The sequence below is a fragment of the Macaca mulatta genome, chromosome 1 (assembly GCF_049350105.2).
Source record: "Macaca mulatta isolate MMU2019108-1 chromosome 1, T2T-MMU8v2.0, whole genome shotgun sequence".
In the NCBI taxonomy this organism is placed as follows: domain Eukaryota; kingdom Metazoa; phylum Chordata; class Mammalia; order Primates; family Cercopithecidae; genus Macaca; species Macaca mulatta.
The window spans coordinates 84,122,000-84,137,530 of NC_133406.1; the positions used below are offsets into that span (position 1 = coordinate 84,122,000).

The 15,531-nt window shown below is 47.2% G+C and overlaps 1 protein-coding gene across 1 annotated transcript in view; it reads right to left on the reverse strand.

Moving 5' to 3' along the window:
- Window positions 1–333: 333 nt before the first annotated feature.
- Window positions 334–15,531, reverse strand: part of PARP1 (poly(ADP-ribose) polymerase 1) — a 46,987-nt gene continuing 31,789 nt past the window's right edge. Inside the window, exons 14-23 of the mRNA XM_001090984.5 lie at window positions 13,274–13,402; window positions 9,606–9,689; window positions 7,379–7,501; window positions 6,661–6,789; window positions 5,168–5,266; window positions 4,223–4,375; window positions 3,165–3,292; window positions 2,320–2,381; window positions 1,221–1,335; window positions 334–875 (exon numbers count right to left, since the gene is read on the reverse strand). Coding sequence (XP_001090984.3) covers window positions 794–875; window positions 1,221–1,335; window positions 2,320–2,381; window positions 3,165–3,292; window positions 4,223–4,375; window positions 5,168–5,266; window positions 6,661–6,789; window positions 7,379–7,501; window positions 9,606–9,689; window positions 13,274–13,402 — 1,104 coding nt within the window. The 3' untranslated portion in view covers window positions 334–793. The remainder of the gene's footprint in view (window positions 876–1,220; window positions 1,336–2,319; window positions 2,382–3,164; window positions 3,293–4,222; window positions 4,376–5,167; window positions 5,267–6,660; window positions 6,790–7,378; window positions 7,502–9,605; window positions 9,690–13,273; window positions 13,403–15,531) is intronic.

The window sequence follows — 15,531 nt, forward strand, 5'->3', positions numbered from 1 at the left end:
AATGAGAGCAGACACGCAATACACAAATAGAGAAGGCATCTGCATTTTTAATCGAGTATTACTATTAGCCCTTGGATAAGTATATTGGCGGTAGAGTTTTAATTTGGAAGACAAAAGTGCCCATAAGAAAGTCAAGAATTTCAAATGAAACTTTTAATACTACGTATTTCAAGAGCTCCCATGTTCAAGTATTCCTAGAGAAGGAAAGCTCTTTTTGTTTCTAAGTATGAGAAATTGTTAGCGTTCCTTCCTTTGGTCTTCCCACACCCCTCACAAAGAGGCAAACAAAATAAAAAGCGGACAATAAGTGCAAGATAAAAAAGAAAATCTAAATAGTATGAAATTAGTTTTTATTTTTAACTAAAAATAAAATGCTTAACATCTTTCCAAAATCGAAACTAAAGACGAACACTTAGAAAAGAGAGTGGAAACGTATTTTTCCTTCCCTGGGGAAACCAGTAAGGCAGACGTTCTAACGAAGCTTGGTTTTTTCCACAGGACTAGTCTATGCAAACAGAATCTCTCTCCAGCCTTTTCTCTATGTCAGTTTTATCTACCTGGCAAGAAAAAACAAAAACAACCCCCAAACAACCCCTCCCCACAAACACAACACAAAACAAGGGACTTGAAAAGTTGGAGAAAACCTTTAACGCGTTTCTGTAAAATCCTTTCTGAGGTGGTTTAGTACAGGCACTATCCATGCGCAACTTAGTTGGCCAGGTGAGTTGGTGCAGAAGCGCTTCAGGTGAATTCATACCAGAGCCACCGGGTGTGAGTCGGCCACCTCTCCCAATTACCACAGGGAGGTCTTAAAATTGAATTTCAGTTTCAGCAGATACTTCAGATTTACCTGAGCAATATCGTAGACAATGTACCTGAGGGGAAGCTTGTTAAGGAGCCAACGGTCATACAACAGAGGGTACATGTGCCTCATCTCCCCCAGGCTGGCAGGACGCTCAGTGCCAGCCTGAAAGTCACTCTAAGTCTTCTTCAGGCAGACTGAGGAGAGGAGATCATCCTCTGGACACTGGGGGAAGGCTCATACCTTGTTAGCCAGGCTATGCACAGGGAGGGACCACGGAAGGGAAACAGTCACCATGGGACAGACTACAGGACAGCCTCTAATCCTTCTCTGCCCTGGGTAATCTGACAGCATGTAAGTGACTCTGTAGCTCGAGAACATCCCTTTGTGCTCACACAGCATACTCAAGAAAGGATACTCGTTATATAGTAGACAGGTGTCATTCACACCAGATGAAATCCCGGTCCCAAGAGGAACCTCTACACCATCCAGACTAATACTAGCTGAAGGGTCAGGGGTAGTTTTGCCCAAACCTGAAAAACAGAAGTCACAAGTGACATGAACTGTGAGAGCAGATGTGGCAAAGGTTCCAGGGAGATGAGCTCTATTTGATGTTGAGTCCATGTGGCCTTTTTTTTTTCCCCTTTTTGAGATGGAGTCTCACTCTGTCGCCCAGGCTGGAGTGCAACAGCATGATCTCAGCTCACTGCAACCTCCGCCTCCCGGATTCAAGCAATTCTCGTGCCTCAGCCTCCTGAGTAGCTGGGATTACAGGCACCTGCCACCATACCCACCTAATTTTTTGTATTTTAGTAGAGACAGGGTTTCACTACGTTGGCCAGGATGGTCTCGAACTCCTGACCTCAGGTGATCCACCGCACCCAGTCTCATGTGCTTATTTTAAAGACATGCTCTGCTCTATCTTTCTTCAGATATAAAACTAAGGCAATAAATCAAGGTTTCCAGGGCATCAACCTTCACTGAGTTTCATGAGAACAGTGGCAGTACCCTCCATACAGGGTCACATTTTGGCTTAACAGAATTCCAAAGCAGCCACTTTAACCAGGCAGTGGGAAGTTCTAAATCATATGCTGCAAATTCTAGCAATGCAAGATGCTCCAGGCTACAAGATGCTGTAGCTACAAGTTAGGTTAAAGCCCAAACCCATGCACCTGGTTACTGGTGCCTGCACCAAGATTCTCCTGGGGCATCTGTGATACCAGCTGCAGCCACAGAGAGAGAACTGTTTTTAAAAATGAACCTCCTGCTATAGAGCTTGCCTTTTTTTTTTTTACAAAAATAAATAAAACGAACCTCCAATCACGGTCAGCTGCAGCATATTAACCACCACTACCACCCCCAAACAACAACAACCACACACACACCCCAAAAGGATAAAATGAATCTCCAGCTGTTTGACAGCCAGCCACAAGGCAGCCTTCTCAGGACAGCAAGCCCCCCGTTCTGTGCTGTCCAGGGTGCCTTGGGCTGTAGCAGCAGCTTTGGAAACACTTTACCTTTGACACTGTGCTTCCCCTTGGGTAACTTGCTGATATGTGAAGCGTGCTTCAGTTCATACCTATTCAAAAGAGGACGGGCTCAGAAGAGGCTTTCACACTGTGCTCTCAAAACCAACAGTTTGATTAGGAGAATAAGATCAGATATAGAGATGAGATAAAAGCCCACAAAACCCAGACCATCTTAACTGCTCAGGCTTCCTCCCGAGTTTCTGGAACTGCTCCAGAACCTGAAGCTGCGGTTGCGGCTGAACATAGTCTGTGCCCAGCGATCACTGCTATGGGGCCATTTTCAAGGAAAGGCCCTATATGGAGTGGTGAACGGCAGCTCTGGGTTTCTGTCCGCTTTCCACAGTCCCCAGACCCCTGGCTGTTTACATGACCCTGTGCTTTTGGTTACAGTTCACAGGACTAGGGTGGATGTCCAAATCAAGCTGGACTAATCAGATCTTTCTCTGTGGAGAATCTGGAAGTGGGATTAAGATTCCAGTTCTATTTGGGTTGGTCTAAGAAAACTGAAACACTGCTGAGTGGAGGAGGAGGCCATTGGGGGATCATCCTTTGTGCAACTCAATCTCTCTGCTTCCCAGTCCGTGGAGAGAAGACACTGCCAGCTCTGGAGGCCTGGCTGCGTTCCTGCCCTTGCATTTCCTGAAGTATCCTTGTATCTCCCTTGTTCCCTTAACTTGAATTGGATTCTGTTATTTACAAGAAAAGAATCCTAATTGGCAGGTCCAGTAACGTAGTGGGGAATTTCCACTCTCCCAGCCAAAGGGAGTTCTGCCTATAGCCCATTCCATCTGTCCCCATGAAATGCCATCGGTCCCAGAGCCAGGTTTACTCACATGTTTCCAAGGGCAACTTCTCCCAACACGATTAAGCCTATTGGGTCTCCCTGAGACGTATGGCAGTAGTTGGCACTCTTGGAGACCATGTCAGCGAAATAGATCCCTTTACCAAACATGTAGCCTGTCTGGAAGGTTGGAAAAGGGACAGCTGAGAATCTTCTGATGGGAAATCAGGAGCAGCTGTTCACTGAGTGCCAACATGAGCAAGCCACCCAGCTAAGTGCTGCAATCCATCACTTCTAATTCTCACAATGCCCATGCTGAGGAAACACCAAAGTTTTAGCTCACAAGCCAGGCTGCTCAGATCCTAGCTCTGCCAGGTGCCAAGGAGCTGCAAGAAGCTATGTAACCTTTCTGGACTCTACTTGCCTCTTTTAAGTGGGGAACATAATCTCATGAAGCTGCTGTGAGGATGGAATGAGCTCATCAATGTTACTTAAACTAGTGCCTGTCAACACCCAAGGAACGCAGGCTGGTATTTTTATTCCCTTTTGTAAGTGAAACACAAGGTTCACAAAGGGTAGGCCATTTGCCCGTTATACACTACTGCACAGCACCAGAGAGAATCATTTAAACCACTCTCCTCCTCGTTCTACAACTGTGAAACTAGAGGCTTGGAAGGCCCTGTCCAGCTGGACCCATCTAGAATCCAGCAGGTGGCATCACGACCCCTCGTGTCTGGGTAAAGCCTTACTTATTTATCACTACGTTTTCCTGCTGAAGACACTGACACTCAAGAGGTGGCCCGGCTGGGAAGTGGTAGAGGTAGGCCTGGACTCAGCTTGGCCTGTAGCCACGTGTCTGTTCTTTGCTCATCAACACACCCGATTAGCATTTGCAGCAGGCCCTGGCCTGGATGCTCTATCTCCTTTGTTCCAGAAACTGTGTTTTAAACTCCTGACAGGATCAGGGTCAGAAGGATAAAAGGGTGAAGGCCTAAAGAAAGGATGTCTGGCAGAATCCCCCTAAGCCAACTAGGCCTCTTACTCAAAGTTCTTTATGGAGACACCTGCAGAGACAGGTATTGCCCACCCCTCACTAGGCCAGGCACATACCACAGGTGCTTCAGGCGGGGCTATCCGAAGACCCTGGGACAGGATCCCGGCAAAGTTGGTGGTCCTGGACCCGTGCCACAGCAATCTTCGGTTATGAAGCTGCTTAAAGGGCTTGTAGCGCTGGCATTCGCCTTCACGCTCTATCTTAAAGATCTGGTTGTAGTAGTAAACAAAGGGAGGGACAAAAGAAGCCATTTGTTACTCTGGTTGATTGAAAGATAGGACTGGACACAGGAGAAATGACTGGCTGTCCCTAAGGCTAGAAGACTTAAGGTCTGCTGCAATGCAGAAAATGTTTTCCACAAGGCTGGGATGGAAGGTCAAGGTCTGGCCCAGCAGAGCCCAGCCATTGCTAGTTAGTATTACTGTGCAGCAGATGTGCACTTGAGGAACTTTATCTTAGACCTCTGATAATTGTACGTTCTGAGACCAGGTTTGGGGATGGGAAATGTCCTTTAAAACATAATAAAAAGCCATCCCCAAACTACTGTATAAGATGCTAATTTTATAATCTCAGCACTTTGGGAGGCCAAGGAAGGCAGATCACCTGAGGTCAGGAGTTCAAGACCAGCCTGGCCAACATGGTGAATCCCTGCCTCTACTAAAAATACAAAAATCAGCCGGGTGTGGTGGCGCATGCCTGTAATCCCAGCTACTCTGGAGGCTGAGACAGGAGAATCACTTGAACCCGGGAGGCAAAGGTTGCAGTGGGCTGGGATTGCACCACTGCACTCCAGCCTGGGTGACAGAGTGAGACTCCATGCCAAAAAAAAAAAAAAAAAAAAAAAAAAAAAAAGACTAATTTTTCTGCTGAACAAATGAGTCACTTCTTTGGATTATTTAAAGTAAGTAAACTGCTCTTTTCTACCCAGGCCCAGGTTGGAGGAGTGGGCAGGGAAAAGCTGGCAGGACACAGAAGAAAGTGGGGGAAGAAGGGATTCTTACATCGATGACTTCCAAGTCATACGCATTGTGTGTGGTTGCATGAGTGTTCTTAACATACTTCCTGATGATCTCGGCTTCTTCAGAATCTCTGCCAACCACCTGGGTAAACAGAATCTTGGGATTAGCACAAAGGAGACCCCAGGAGAGCTACAGAGGAGGAATGCTCAGGCTCAGTCGATGCACAGCTCAACACCACACTCCTCAAAGGAAGCCAGGCATGACCGAGAGCCTGTGTCCCAGGCCCGTGGGCTGGGCAGATCCTGGGCCAGTGGCTCCACTTTCCTGAGCCTCCACCTCTTCATCTACTTGGGCTCAGGGTTCCTTTTTGTCTTAAAATTCTATGTTTTGGGATATCAGGGAAGCTGGAATATGGGGCTCACTGTCAGTGAGCAGGGCATTTCCAGAACAAGCAACTGGCTCCTGGAAGAGAGTCCAGCTCAGCATGAGTTAAAACACAATGGGTCAGAGGAAGTCACAGCTATGATGTGCAATTAAAATTATCCCTGGCCCAGTGCACAAGCCTAACAAGCAGCTGTCAAATAGCTGACGTAATCTATGCTAAGTAAACCTGAGTATTATAGATGAGACTAGTTATGTTTTATTTTCATATTTATATTCAAAGTTCAGAAAACCTAGGAATGCTGGTCTACCTCACTGTCTTTTAATTAAAAGTCTTCAGAATTGTAAACAGAGAATAAGAATCCCTTCACAAAGAACCACCCCCACAGTTTTCCCATCAGGAAGGTGCTCTAGGGGCAAAATAAGTGACATGTGGCGTCTTACCTGCTTGGACTCACAGATCTACACTTTGTCCTAGGAAAGGAGCAAAGGCTCTTTCTTTAGTGATGTAAACACCTGGTACCAGACTCAACACACTAGCCCACCTGAACCCCTGCAACACTGCAGGGAATGGGCCGAGGACAATGGGGCACATGAGCGTGGAGATAGGCTCAAGGACAGGGCCATCTAGAAGCTGAGGCAAAAATCCCTCCTCTGTTGGTCTAAGCAGGGTGTTCAGAGACTGTGTGTGCCAACACAGGCCACTTTAGCTCCAGAGAAAAATGAACCCAAGCACTGTGTTTTTATTAGAGCTGCCGTCAAGCATTTCCACTTCTGAAATGGACATCGGTAATAAGCCCTCTAAAAGTTCACACCACAAGGGTTTAGAAAAACAGAGTTCCTCTCTAGATTAAGGAGGGGGAAAAAAAAAAGAACTTTTGGTAAGACCCTCAAAAATCAATTTGTATGCCAAGCTGAGGTGCTGGCTTGGAAGGCTGCCTTGCAAGCAAGGTGCATTATCTACACGTGAAATGCCCAGAGGTTCTCAAAGGACCACCAGCAGCAATGTCCGGGAACTTGTTAGAAAAGTAAATTACTGGGCACCAGCCATCTGTGTTTTAACAAGCTTTCCAGGAGATCCTAACACACATGCAAGTATGGGACCGCTGCTCTCAGGATGAGGTTAATGTTTGAGGAAGGCCTGACCCTGTTACCTTAATGTCAGTTTTGAGCTTCTCATAGTTGACATCGATGGGGTCCTTGCTGCTATCATCAGACCCTCCCCTGAGCAGACTGTAGGCCACCTCGATGTCCAGCAGGTTGTCAAGCATTTCCACCTTGGCCTGGAGGAGCAAAAGCAAGCCCCTGACTTAGGTATCATGGTGAGTGAGACAGACTCACCCAGGTGGCAGAGAAAACCTACATGCAGAGAACGTTCAACACAGTGAAGGGCAAACCTTCCTGCTGGTCAGGGCCAGCCTGTTACCTGCTGCACATAGTGAGCTCTCCTAAGGACTTCCTGGAATGCTAACAAGGCCTTGCGGCCTGGGGGAGTTGAGAGGTGGAAGAACTGTCTTTCCTCTCATACAAGCTGACATTTGGGACCTATAATGAAGGTACTTCAGACAAATGTTTCCTGAGCCAGGAGCTCTCTTAAAAGGCAGAGAGGGAAAATGGGGAGGAAGACGTTGTTATGAGGGAGAGGCTCTCCCTCTCCAACAGCTCTTTCCCCAATGGATTTGGTGGAACAGAGGCAGGAAAAATGGCTCTGCCTCCATCAGTGTGGGTAGAAACCCAACTTCAAAACAAGGGCAAGGAGGTGGCCCTCCCAGCATCGGCGCTGCCCTCGGGGATCATGACGGGGAGGGACGGTTGCAAGGGAGTCACACCCTCGCCCAGCAGACCTGCAGTCCCTTCTGAACCCTTGCGTACCTGCACACTGTCTGCACTGTTCAGGAGCGGAGGCTTCTTCATCCCAAAGTCATGGGGGATCAGGGTGTAAAAGCGATTTGAGAGATCCAGGATCTGAGAGTCGCTGCTGCCCTGAGACACTGCCTGGAGACGAGGGGACAGAAGGAACACAAGACTGACGAAGCAGCTCCAAGCCTCCGGCCAGGCTTTCTCTTCTAGCAGGTGGGTGCTGCAGCAGGTCCAGAAGTAGCGTGGTATGTGCACATGCCAGGATGCATGGGAAACGACCAGAAGACCACCTTCCTGTTAAAGCTACACCACTGAGCAGCACAGGACCCCCCTCCTCTAAAAGCACTGCTCAACACGATGGGCTTCTCCCATGAACTTTCATTTGTACAAAGAACTGTGCAGTTACAGACATTTGAAACCCCGCCACAACTATGCAAAATGTTAACTGTAAAATCTAGGTGGTGGGCTCATGACTACTGCTGTAAAATTTCTTCAACTTTTTGTATGTTTGAAACATTTTCATAATAAAATGTTGGGAGGAAGTTGCCCATTGCTATAAAATTCAGTCAGGCTCCTTGTCTCCACTGACCTTCATTGGCATTAGTTTTTACTGTACCTGGAGGTTGAAGTGGCCAGGCACAGAAAGGCTAAGCAACCCTTACACTTACTGCCAGTGTCACTTGGTGCTCTATATGTAAAGGGTGTGCAAAAAATGCACAGAGATGAAGAGTGGGGCCATTGGGATTCCAGGAATTTGGCAGACAGCCTAGGTGACCACAAGAAGGTCAAGGGGGTATCAAGTGGCACCCAGCAGGTCTGAAGCCCCACGCCTGCTTCTTGCTGTAACATGGACTTCACCAAGTCGTACAACTTCCATCTGTGCTGCCCAGGTGGCTCTGGAAATGGGTAAGGATGCTATTCCAGCTCTTCTACCTGAAGACTATGGCATGGGAAGAAGCAGGGGCTGAGGAAAGCCTTGCAAGTTCTCAGTCAGTGAGGAATAAGGAGAGACGTTCACTGCTCAGAGCCAGCTGTAACTGGAGTTGACAGATCCGGTTCAGGGCCTTTTCTCCAGCACCAGCCAGAAAGCCCGCTGCCTAGGCCCACTTCTGTTTCCCGTGTGCTTTCCTTCTTTCTATAGGCCAAGCCTGTATCCACCCACAAACATAAGCGGAACCCTCCAGCTTCTCCGGGATGTAGCTGGAAGGTTCCAGGACTGGGAGACCTTGAAAGATGCTTGAAGAATGTTGAAATAACATGAATGAAAGGTTTCCATCTGATGACTTCCTAGTAACTGCACAATAAACTCTGCCTAACTCTTAAGGACACATAAAATAAAAACCACAACGCAGGTGACCCTTGAACAATCGATTTGAAGTGTGCAGGTCCACTTATACACAGACGTTTTCGATAAATACAGTTAGCTCTCTACACCTGTGGGCTCTGCAGTTGAGAATTCAACCAAACTCAGATCAAAAATATATTATTCTCAGGCCAGGTGCGGTGGCTCATGCCTGTAATCCCAGCACTTTGGGAGGCTGAGGTGGGCGGATCACTTGAACCCAGGAGTTCGAGACCAGTCTGGCCAACATGGTAAAACCTCACCTCTACTAAAAACACAAAAAATTAGCTGGGCGTGGTGGCGCATGCTTGTAACCTCAGCTACTCGGCATGAGAATCGCTTGAACCTGGAGGCGGAGGTTGCAGTGAGCTGAGATTGTGCCACTGCACTCCAGCCTGGGGGACACAGCGAGACTCTGTCTCAAAAAAGAAAAAGAAAAGAAAAATCCCCCCTCCCACAAAAAAATCTCAGGATGCGAGACCCACAGATGTGCAGGGCCAACTTTTCTCCTCCATGGGTTCTGCAGGGTGGACTGTAGGACTTGAGCATGAGTGAATTTTAGTGACCACAAGGGAGTCCTGGAACCAATCCTCGAGGATACAGAGGGATGCCTTTACTTTTAAGAGAGAGGGTAACCAACGTCTTCAAGTTTATAGGCAGTTTACTATGTATCTGACAACTGAAAAAGTTGCCATTCATTAGTTTTATGATAAACTTTTGTAAGTGGCAGGCACTTGCCATTTATTGAACTAAAAAAAATCTAAACCCTCGTGATATGCAGTTCAGTACTTCCAGTTTCTTAACCTTGAGTAAATGTTACCCCTGGCCACCCCCAGGTCTCGCCCCCTAAGTCAGCCAGGGGAGGTTCCAGGAGGCCCCTGGCGGCCCCGTGCTTACCTGCTGTACCTCACTGAGGATGGAATACGCGGCCTGGATCTGCCTTTTGCTCAGCTTCCCCAAGGGCATCTTCTGAAGGTCGATCTGAGGAGACAGGGGATTTCGCTCTGAATGCTGGGGACTGCGCAGTGTGATAGCAGGAGAGCTGGACCGAGCAGCCCACCCTCAGGCCCCCAACAGAAGCAGTCAGGAGCCTGCTGGGATTTCCTGAGGACACCAGTGACCCAAATCCAGAGTTTGTAGCCCCACTCCCCCAATGAGAGATGGTAGTGTGTCTGAAGATTCTTGCTCACTTCCTTTACGGCTGGGCTTAGCCAAGCCATAGTCATGCTGACCCCCCCGCCCAGTGGCCTTCCCTGGGGTCCCAGAGCCAAGGCGGTTAAGTGCACCCCTCCCTGGGTTCCCAGCTGGAAAAGAACCAAGAGTTTTCAAGTGTTGAACACTATTTTTAAAAAGGACACACTCCTGAACTTATGGACTTACATTCAAATCAATGCTGTCCCTTTCAGATCAGTCACCTCCAACAAATATTGCTACTGCTCATATCTTGGAAACTGCCTGACATCAAGAGAAGCTGCAGTGGAAGAAGCATGAGATCTGCAGCCTTCGTTTTCCATTTGTTAAGTGGGGCCATTTCCTTAAAAGGCACTCACTCCCTTTTGCGAGCAGCCCTGCCTATTTAGCTCAGCCCCTGCGTGGAGACACGTGTGTACCAATGGGCCCCACGCTGTATCCTGAGACATCGTCTCTGGGGCTTTGCCAATAGACCCTTCTGAGATCCCCGGGGACTGCGACTGCGCCTTTCCATTTCTGCATGTCCAGCACTTCCTGCAGTGCTTGGAACAAAGAACTGAACAAGAATCTTAGAAATGGAACTGCTATGGTGATAAAATTAAATAAGGATGTGAAAAGTACTCACAGCTCATCAGGCACTGACCAAAAGCCAGCAGCAACAGCTTCTAATAAAATCCACAAGCCCTGACCTGGGCTTCCCTGTACACTCAATACTGCAAACTCCATCCTAAGGGAAGATCTGATTACTGGCAAGAATTAAGTAGCCACAGCCACATCTGGGGAAGAAGGTGGATAATCTATTTCAAGCCAAGAACAAGGTATAATAAAAGAACAGAGTGACTTTGGTATGGACTCTCAATCAGCTCTGAAAGCAGTTCTCAAGAAGGATTCCCAAAAGAAGTTCTGATGGCACAGCATGGCCAGAGTGAGGGCAGAACTTTGAAGGGCACATTTTCCAAGCTGTATAATTCTGGTGTTTATGTAAAAAAAAGAAAATACCTAGTTTCCCTAATTGTACGCCCCTCAAAACATACGCACAGACTAAAAATAAGAGGTGGGCTCCATCCACACAGGCTGCCCTCGCTACTGGAAAAGAAACTCAGGCACAGCGCTGGATGGTGGGCTGGGAGCAGTGGCTCCACAGCTGCCCAGTTTAGAGAGAAAGAGAAAAGTGGGAGAAATACCTTGGCACTGGGGACCCATGAGCCCCAGCTGCAGCCAGAAGGGGACTCCTAGGGCTGCAGCCTGGAACCCTGCCCTCTGCTGTGTGTCCTGACTACCTGGAGCCCATTCCCTTCTGGACTCAGGATGTGCCCTCCTCACAGGGAGAGTCAGGTTCCCCTGGTGCTAAGGATGAAGCCCTGAGGCCCACTATGTCTCCTTCTCTACATGGTTACTCCAATTCCACGGGGACCCCGCTGAGGTCAGGAGCGGGCATCCTGCTTTCCACACACTTCCAGCTAGCTGCCTTCTAGCTTGTTTCAGCAAGCAGCGCCCATGTCCCTTTTCTTCCTGCTAAACTAGTTACCTGTCCAGTGAAAAACATTAAAATGTCATTTCAGGCTGTGTGCCATGGCTCATGCCTATAATCCCAGCACTTTGGGAGGCTGAGGCAGGTGGATCACCTGAGGTCAGGAGTTCAAGACCAACCTGGCCAAAATGGTGAAACCCCATCTCTACTAAAAATAAAAAAAAAAATTAGCCAGGCATAATGGTGCATGCCTGTAGTCCCAGCTACTCGAGAGGCTGAGGTTGGAGAATTGCTTGAACCCAGGAGGTGGAGGTTACAGTGAGCTGAGATCATGCCATTGCACTCCAGCCTGGGCAAAAAGAGTGAAACTCCATCTCAAACCAAACCAAACACAAAACAACAACAAAAACAACATTTCACAGGAAAGGACTTGGGTTTGAAAATAGCTGAGACTTCTAAGAATCACAGATAGACCAAGGTGTGGGAGACTGGAAATGATGTGCAGGACTTCAAAACGTGAATGAAACGAGGCCCTCTTCTCCCTTACCGTAGCACCTCTCAACCTTTCCCTCCCCCGTCCCTCATTCTCAGTGAGCCCACCCATAAGCTGTTCACACTAGTAGACCTCATAAACAAGTCAGATGACACAGCGATTTGAACAAGCACAGCGAACAAGCCCTGGCCATTTTTTAAACCCGTTAGAGGATGTAACTCAACACTCCACTCTACAACAGCACAGGCGTGAGCATTCCTGCCAGGCTGAGCTCTTGGCTGGGAGATACTGGGTTGGCCCTGATGTCCATGGGGCTTATACTGCCCAGTTTTGACCCCCTGTCCTCCCAGCTCTAAGGCAGGCCAGGAGGCTCTAGGAGGAAGGACTTGGGAAGACAGCAGAACGTGAGCATGAAGGGAGCAACCCCGTGGAGAAGCGTGGAATGCTTTAAGGCTGATCTGAGACTCTCAACCTCCACTGGTTCCTAGGAGCCCAGGACAAAGGGAATAACCATATGCATCGCAGCTGCTTGTTTTTCAGAGCAGCCTGAAGCTTCTGGGTTCATTGGCTAGGGAAGAGGAGAGGGTGTTTGCTGGCCAGGTGGGACCATCTCTGCTCTGAAGGCCCCCAGGGTCAGTACTTAAGACCTCTGATGCTAGGAGCAGCAAGAACAAGGGGTCTGCCCTTTTGCACTCATCTCCCAGAGGGAGAGCGGAGATGAGAAGGAGAACAGACAGGAAACACAGAGCCTCTGGCTGCAGTCTCTGCCATTCTGCCCTGGACAGAAGCATGACTAATCCAACAACTATCACCCCCACCCCACTGCCAACCTTTTAGAAACTGGTATGAATTTTATCTTATGAATAAGTGTCACAGCAATTTTCTTTTACTCTAAGTGGGCTGTCTTGCACTTCCCATGGTAACTCCAGTTGGTTGGTTTGGTTGGGCCACAAAAGAAGCAAGACTAATACACCCTGCCACAGCATGAAGAAGGGGAAAAATACAAAGGGTGGGCTGGTCACAGTGGCTCACACTGTATTCCTAGCATTTAGGGAGACCGAGGTGGGTGGATCACTTGAGCTCAGCAGTTGGAGACCAGCTGCTTGGGCAACAACATGGTGAGACTCCATCTCAGAGAAAAAAAAAAGTACAAAGGGGACTAGGGACCAGGGAACAGCTCTCTCCAACACATCACATGCTTCACTGCAAATCAAACAACCCTCTGCAAAAGTGCAACCACTCCAGGCCCCAGCACTCACACAATTTAAGATTGAAGGACAGGTACGAGAAGCTGACAACCAATGTATTCTGTTTTTGAAACAGAAACAAGAACAGGCAGAGCTCTTCACTAGCTCAGCAAATCATCATCCACAGCAAATGCTCACAGATAAAATGATAAAGCGCAATAACCTCATATTCCACCATGGCTTTCTTCATACTTTCCACATCAAAGATCAGCTTGATGAGGTCCTGAACTGGCTTGGGGAGCTTGGACTTGGTGCCAGGATTTACTGTCAGCTTCTTCACTGCCTCTTCATCCTTCAGGAAAAAAGCACATTACCAAGAGACCCAAATCAACAACTCAACCAAGGTATCTGTGTCTGTGGGGCCGGGCTGCAGACAAAGGACACAGGCTAGAGTGCCACCAGCAAAAAAAGCTGAGTATTAATCAAAAAGGTGTGGAAACAGCAGCCAGGATGAAGGTGCCTGATGCTGTACACGGGTCAGACTCTTCCTGTGCCCGTCCCCGAAGTTTTCTTGGCGGATTCTTATTCTTGTTGCCACTGCAGCATCTGCATGGGCTGACCCACCCTGGGGTTGTTGGTCCCTTCCTGGGAACCTGCCTAGTGCCCACTCATGCCCAACCTGGAAGTGCTGGGCAACTGTAGAGGCAAACCTTGGGGCAATAGGACATGAAACTGAAGGACAAATTATTTCTCTTTTTTTCTTACACTTCCTCACACAAGGGCCAGTTGCAAGACTAAGTTTATATAGCCTTCTCTAAATTCCCAAAGGACCAAGCAACCAGTCCCATGCGCTGCCAGCCAGCCTGACAGTGTTAAAGCACATCGTAGCATTAACTGTCCGTCCTCCTCCTACATTGCCTAATAAACTATTGAGGCTCCACCCCCACTGTCTGAAGAAGAACCCAGGTTATGTCAAGATCACACTGTACTGAAACTGCTTTAACTCTTTAGACTTGAACTGTATGAGGGCATAGACTGTGCTCTGTCCAGCACAGTGTCCCTAGCAACTAAAACGGAGTTTGGTATTTGGAGTGAAAGGAACTGACATTGGGCTTTGAACCTGGAATCAGACTGGCTTACCCAAGCAGCAGAGAGCTAACTTGTGTTGTTAGTGTCCATGGCTGCTGCTCTCACCTTCATAGTAGACCTACTCAGTGTTGAAACACCATCTTAAATGTACTCTGTTATCTTCTGGGTATAACTTCATTGGAGGGCAAAGTATCTATGTGTGCAAAACCCTTATTTAAGTGCATATACCTTATGACCCAGTAACTACTTGTAATGACAACAATCACAGAAGCACACAAATATTTATATGTATATCAGCATCATTACAGCAAACGCCCAGAATCAATCTAAATAACTTCCTGCTAAGTTACTCTGATTCTGATTAATGATGTTATTCTGATTAATGATGAATTCTAGCCACACACGGGATGGGATTCAATGCAGCCTTAAATAATGCTCTGGATTGGTGCAGCCAGTGGCCACTACAGTAGCCACTGGCCAAACTGAGGTGTGCTGTAGGCACAAAATACACACCAGATTTCAAACACTTAGTAGAGAAAAGCCAAAAGGGAAATTTTCTCATTAATAATTGTTGGTGCTGATCAGGTGTTAAAATTAGAATATTTTGGATATATGGGGTTAAATACCAAGATTAATTTCATTGGCTTCTTGCTTTTTAAAATGTGGCTATAAAAAATTTTAAATGTATTGAAATGGCTTGAATTATAATTCTATTGGACAGCACTGCTCTAGAAGACATAAGGAAATGTTCCTGGTACATTAGGGCAAAAAGCAGATGGTTGCAACATGGTACATATGGTGGTGGAAAAGGTACATATGCAGTGAAAGCTGACTGAAAGATATATCTACCATTATTTTAAGTGTGGTTAATTCCGGGCAATCTTAATTTTTTGTGCCTTAGTAAATTCTCAAAACATTTTAAAACAAATATTTAACTCAGTAAGGGGCGCTACCGAGTCAGGCCAAATCTGTCCTGAAAGTCTGCTGTCTGAGCCTCCTCATTGTATAAGCAAGATGTAAATCCTATTTTTAATATAGAGAGTTCATGAGGCCCTCTGTAAACTAAAAAATTCCCCCTTTCAGACATACTAGGCCTCAAAGATTTCGAATTAAAATCTCTACCCACCTACAGGTCTCTCTTTTTGTAAATAAATGTGTTTTCTTTTCCCTGATTAAAAAAGTGATAAATTCCCATTTTCATAAAGGCAAGCATTTTGCAAAGAAAAAAGACAAAACAGAAAAGTTAAAATGTCAACCAACAGACAAATGAATGCTGTGTGCTAACAGATATAAGGAGACGCCCAAAACTACAGATAGAGACAGCACTAGGAAATAATTTGGGACTAATAAAGTGTGACCTAGCAGAGTAGGTCAAGTTACTATAATTCTGTT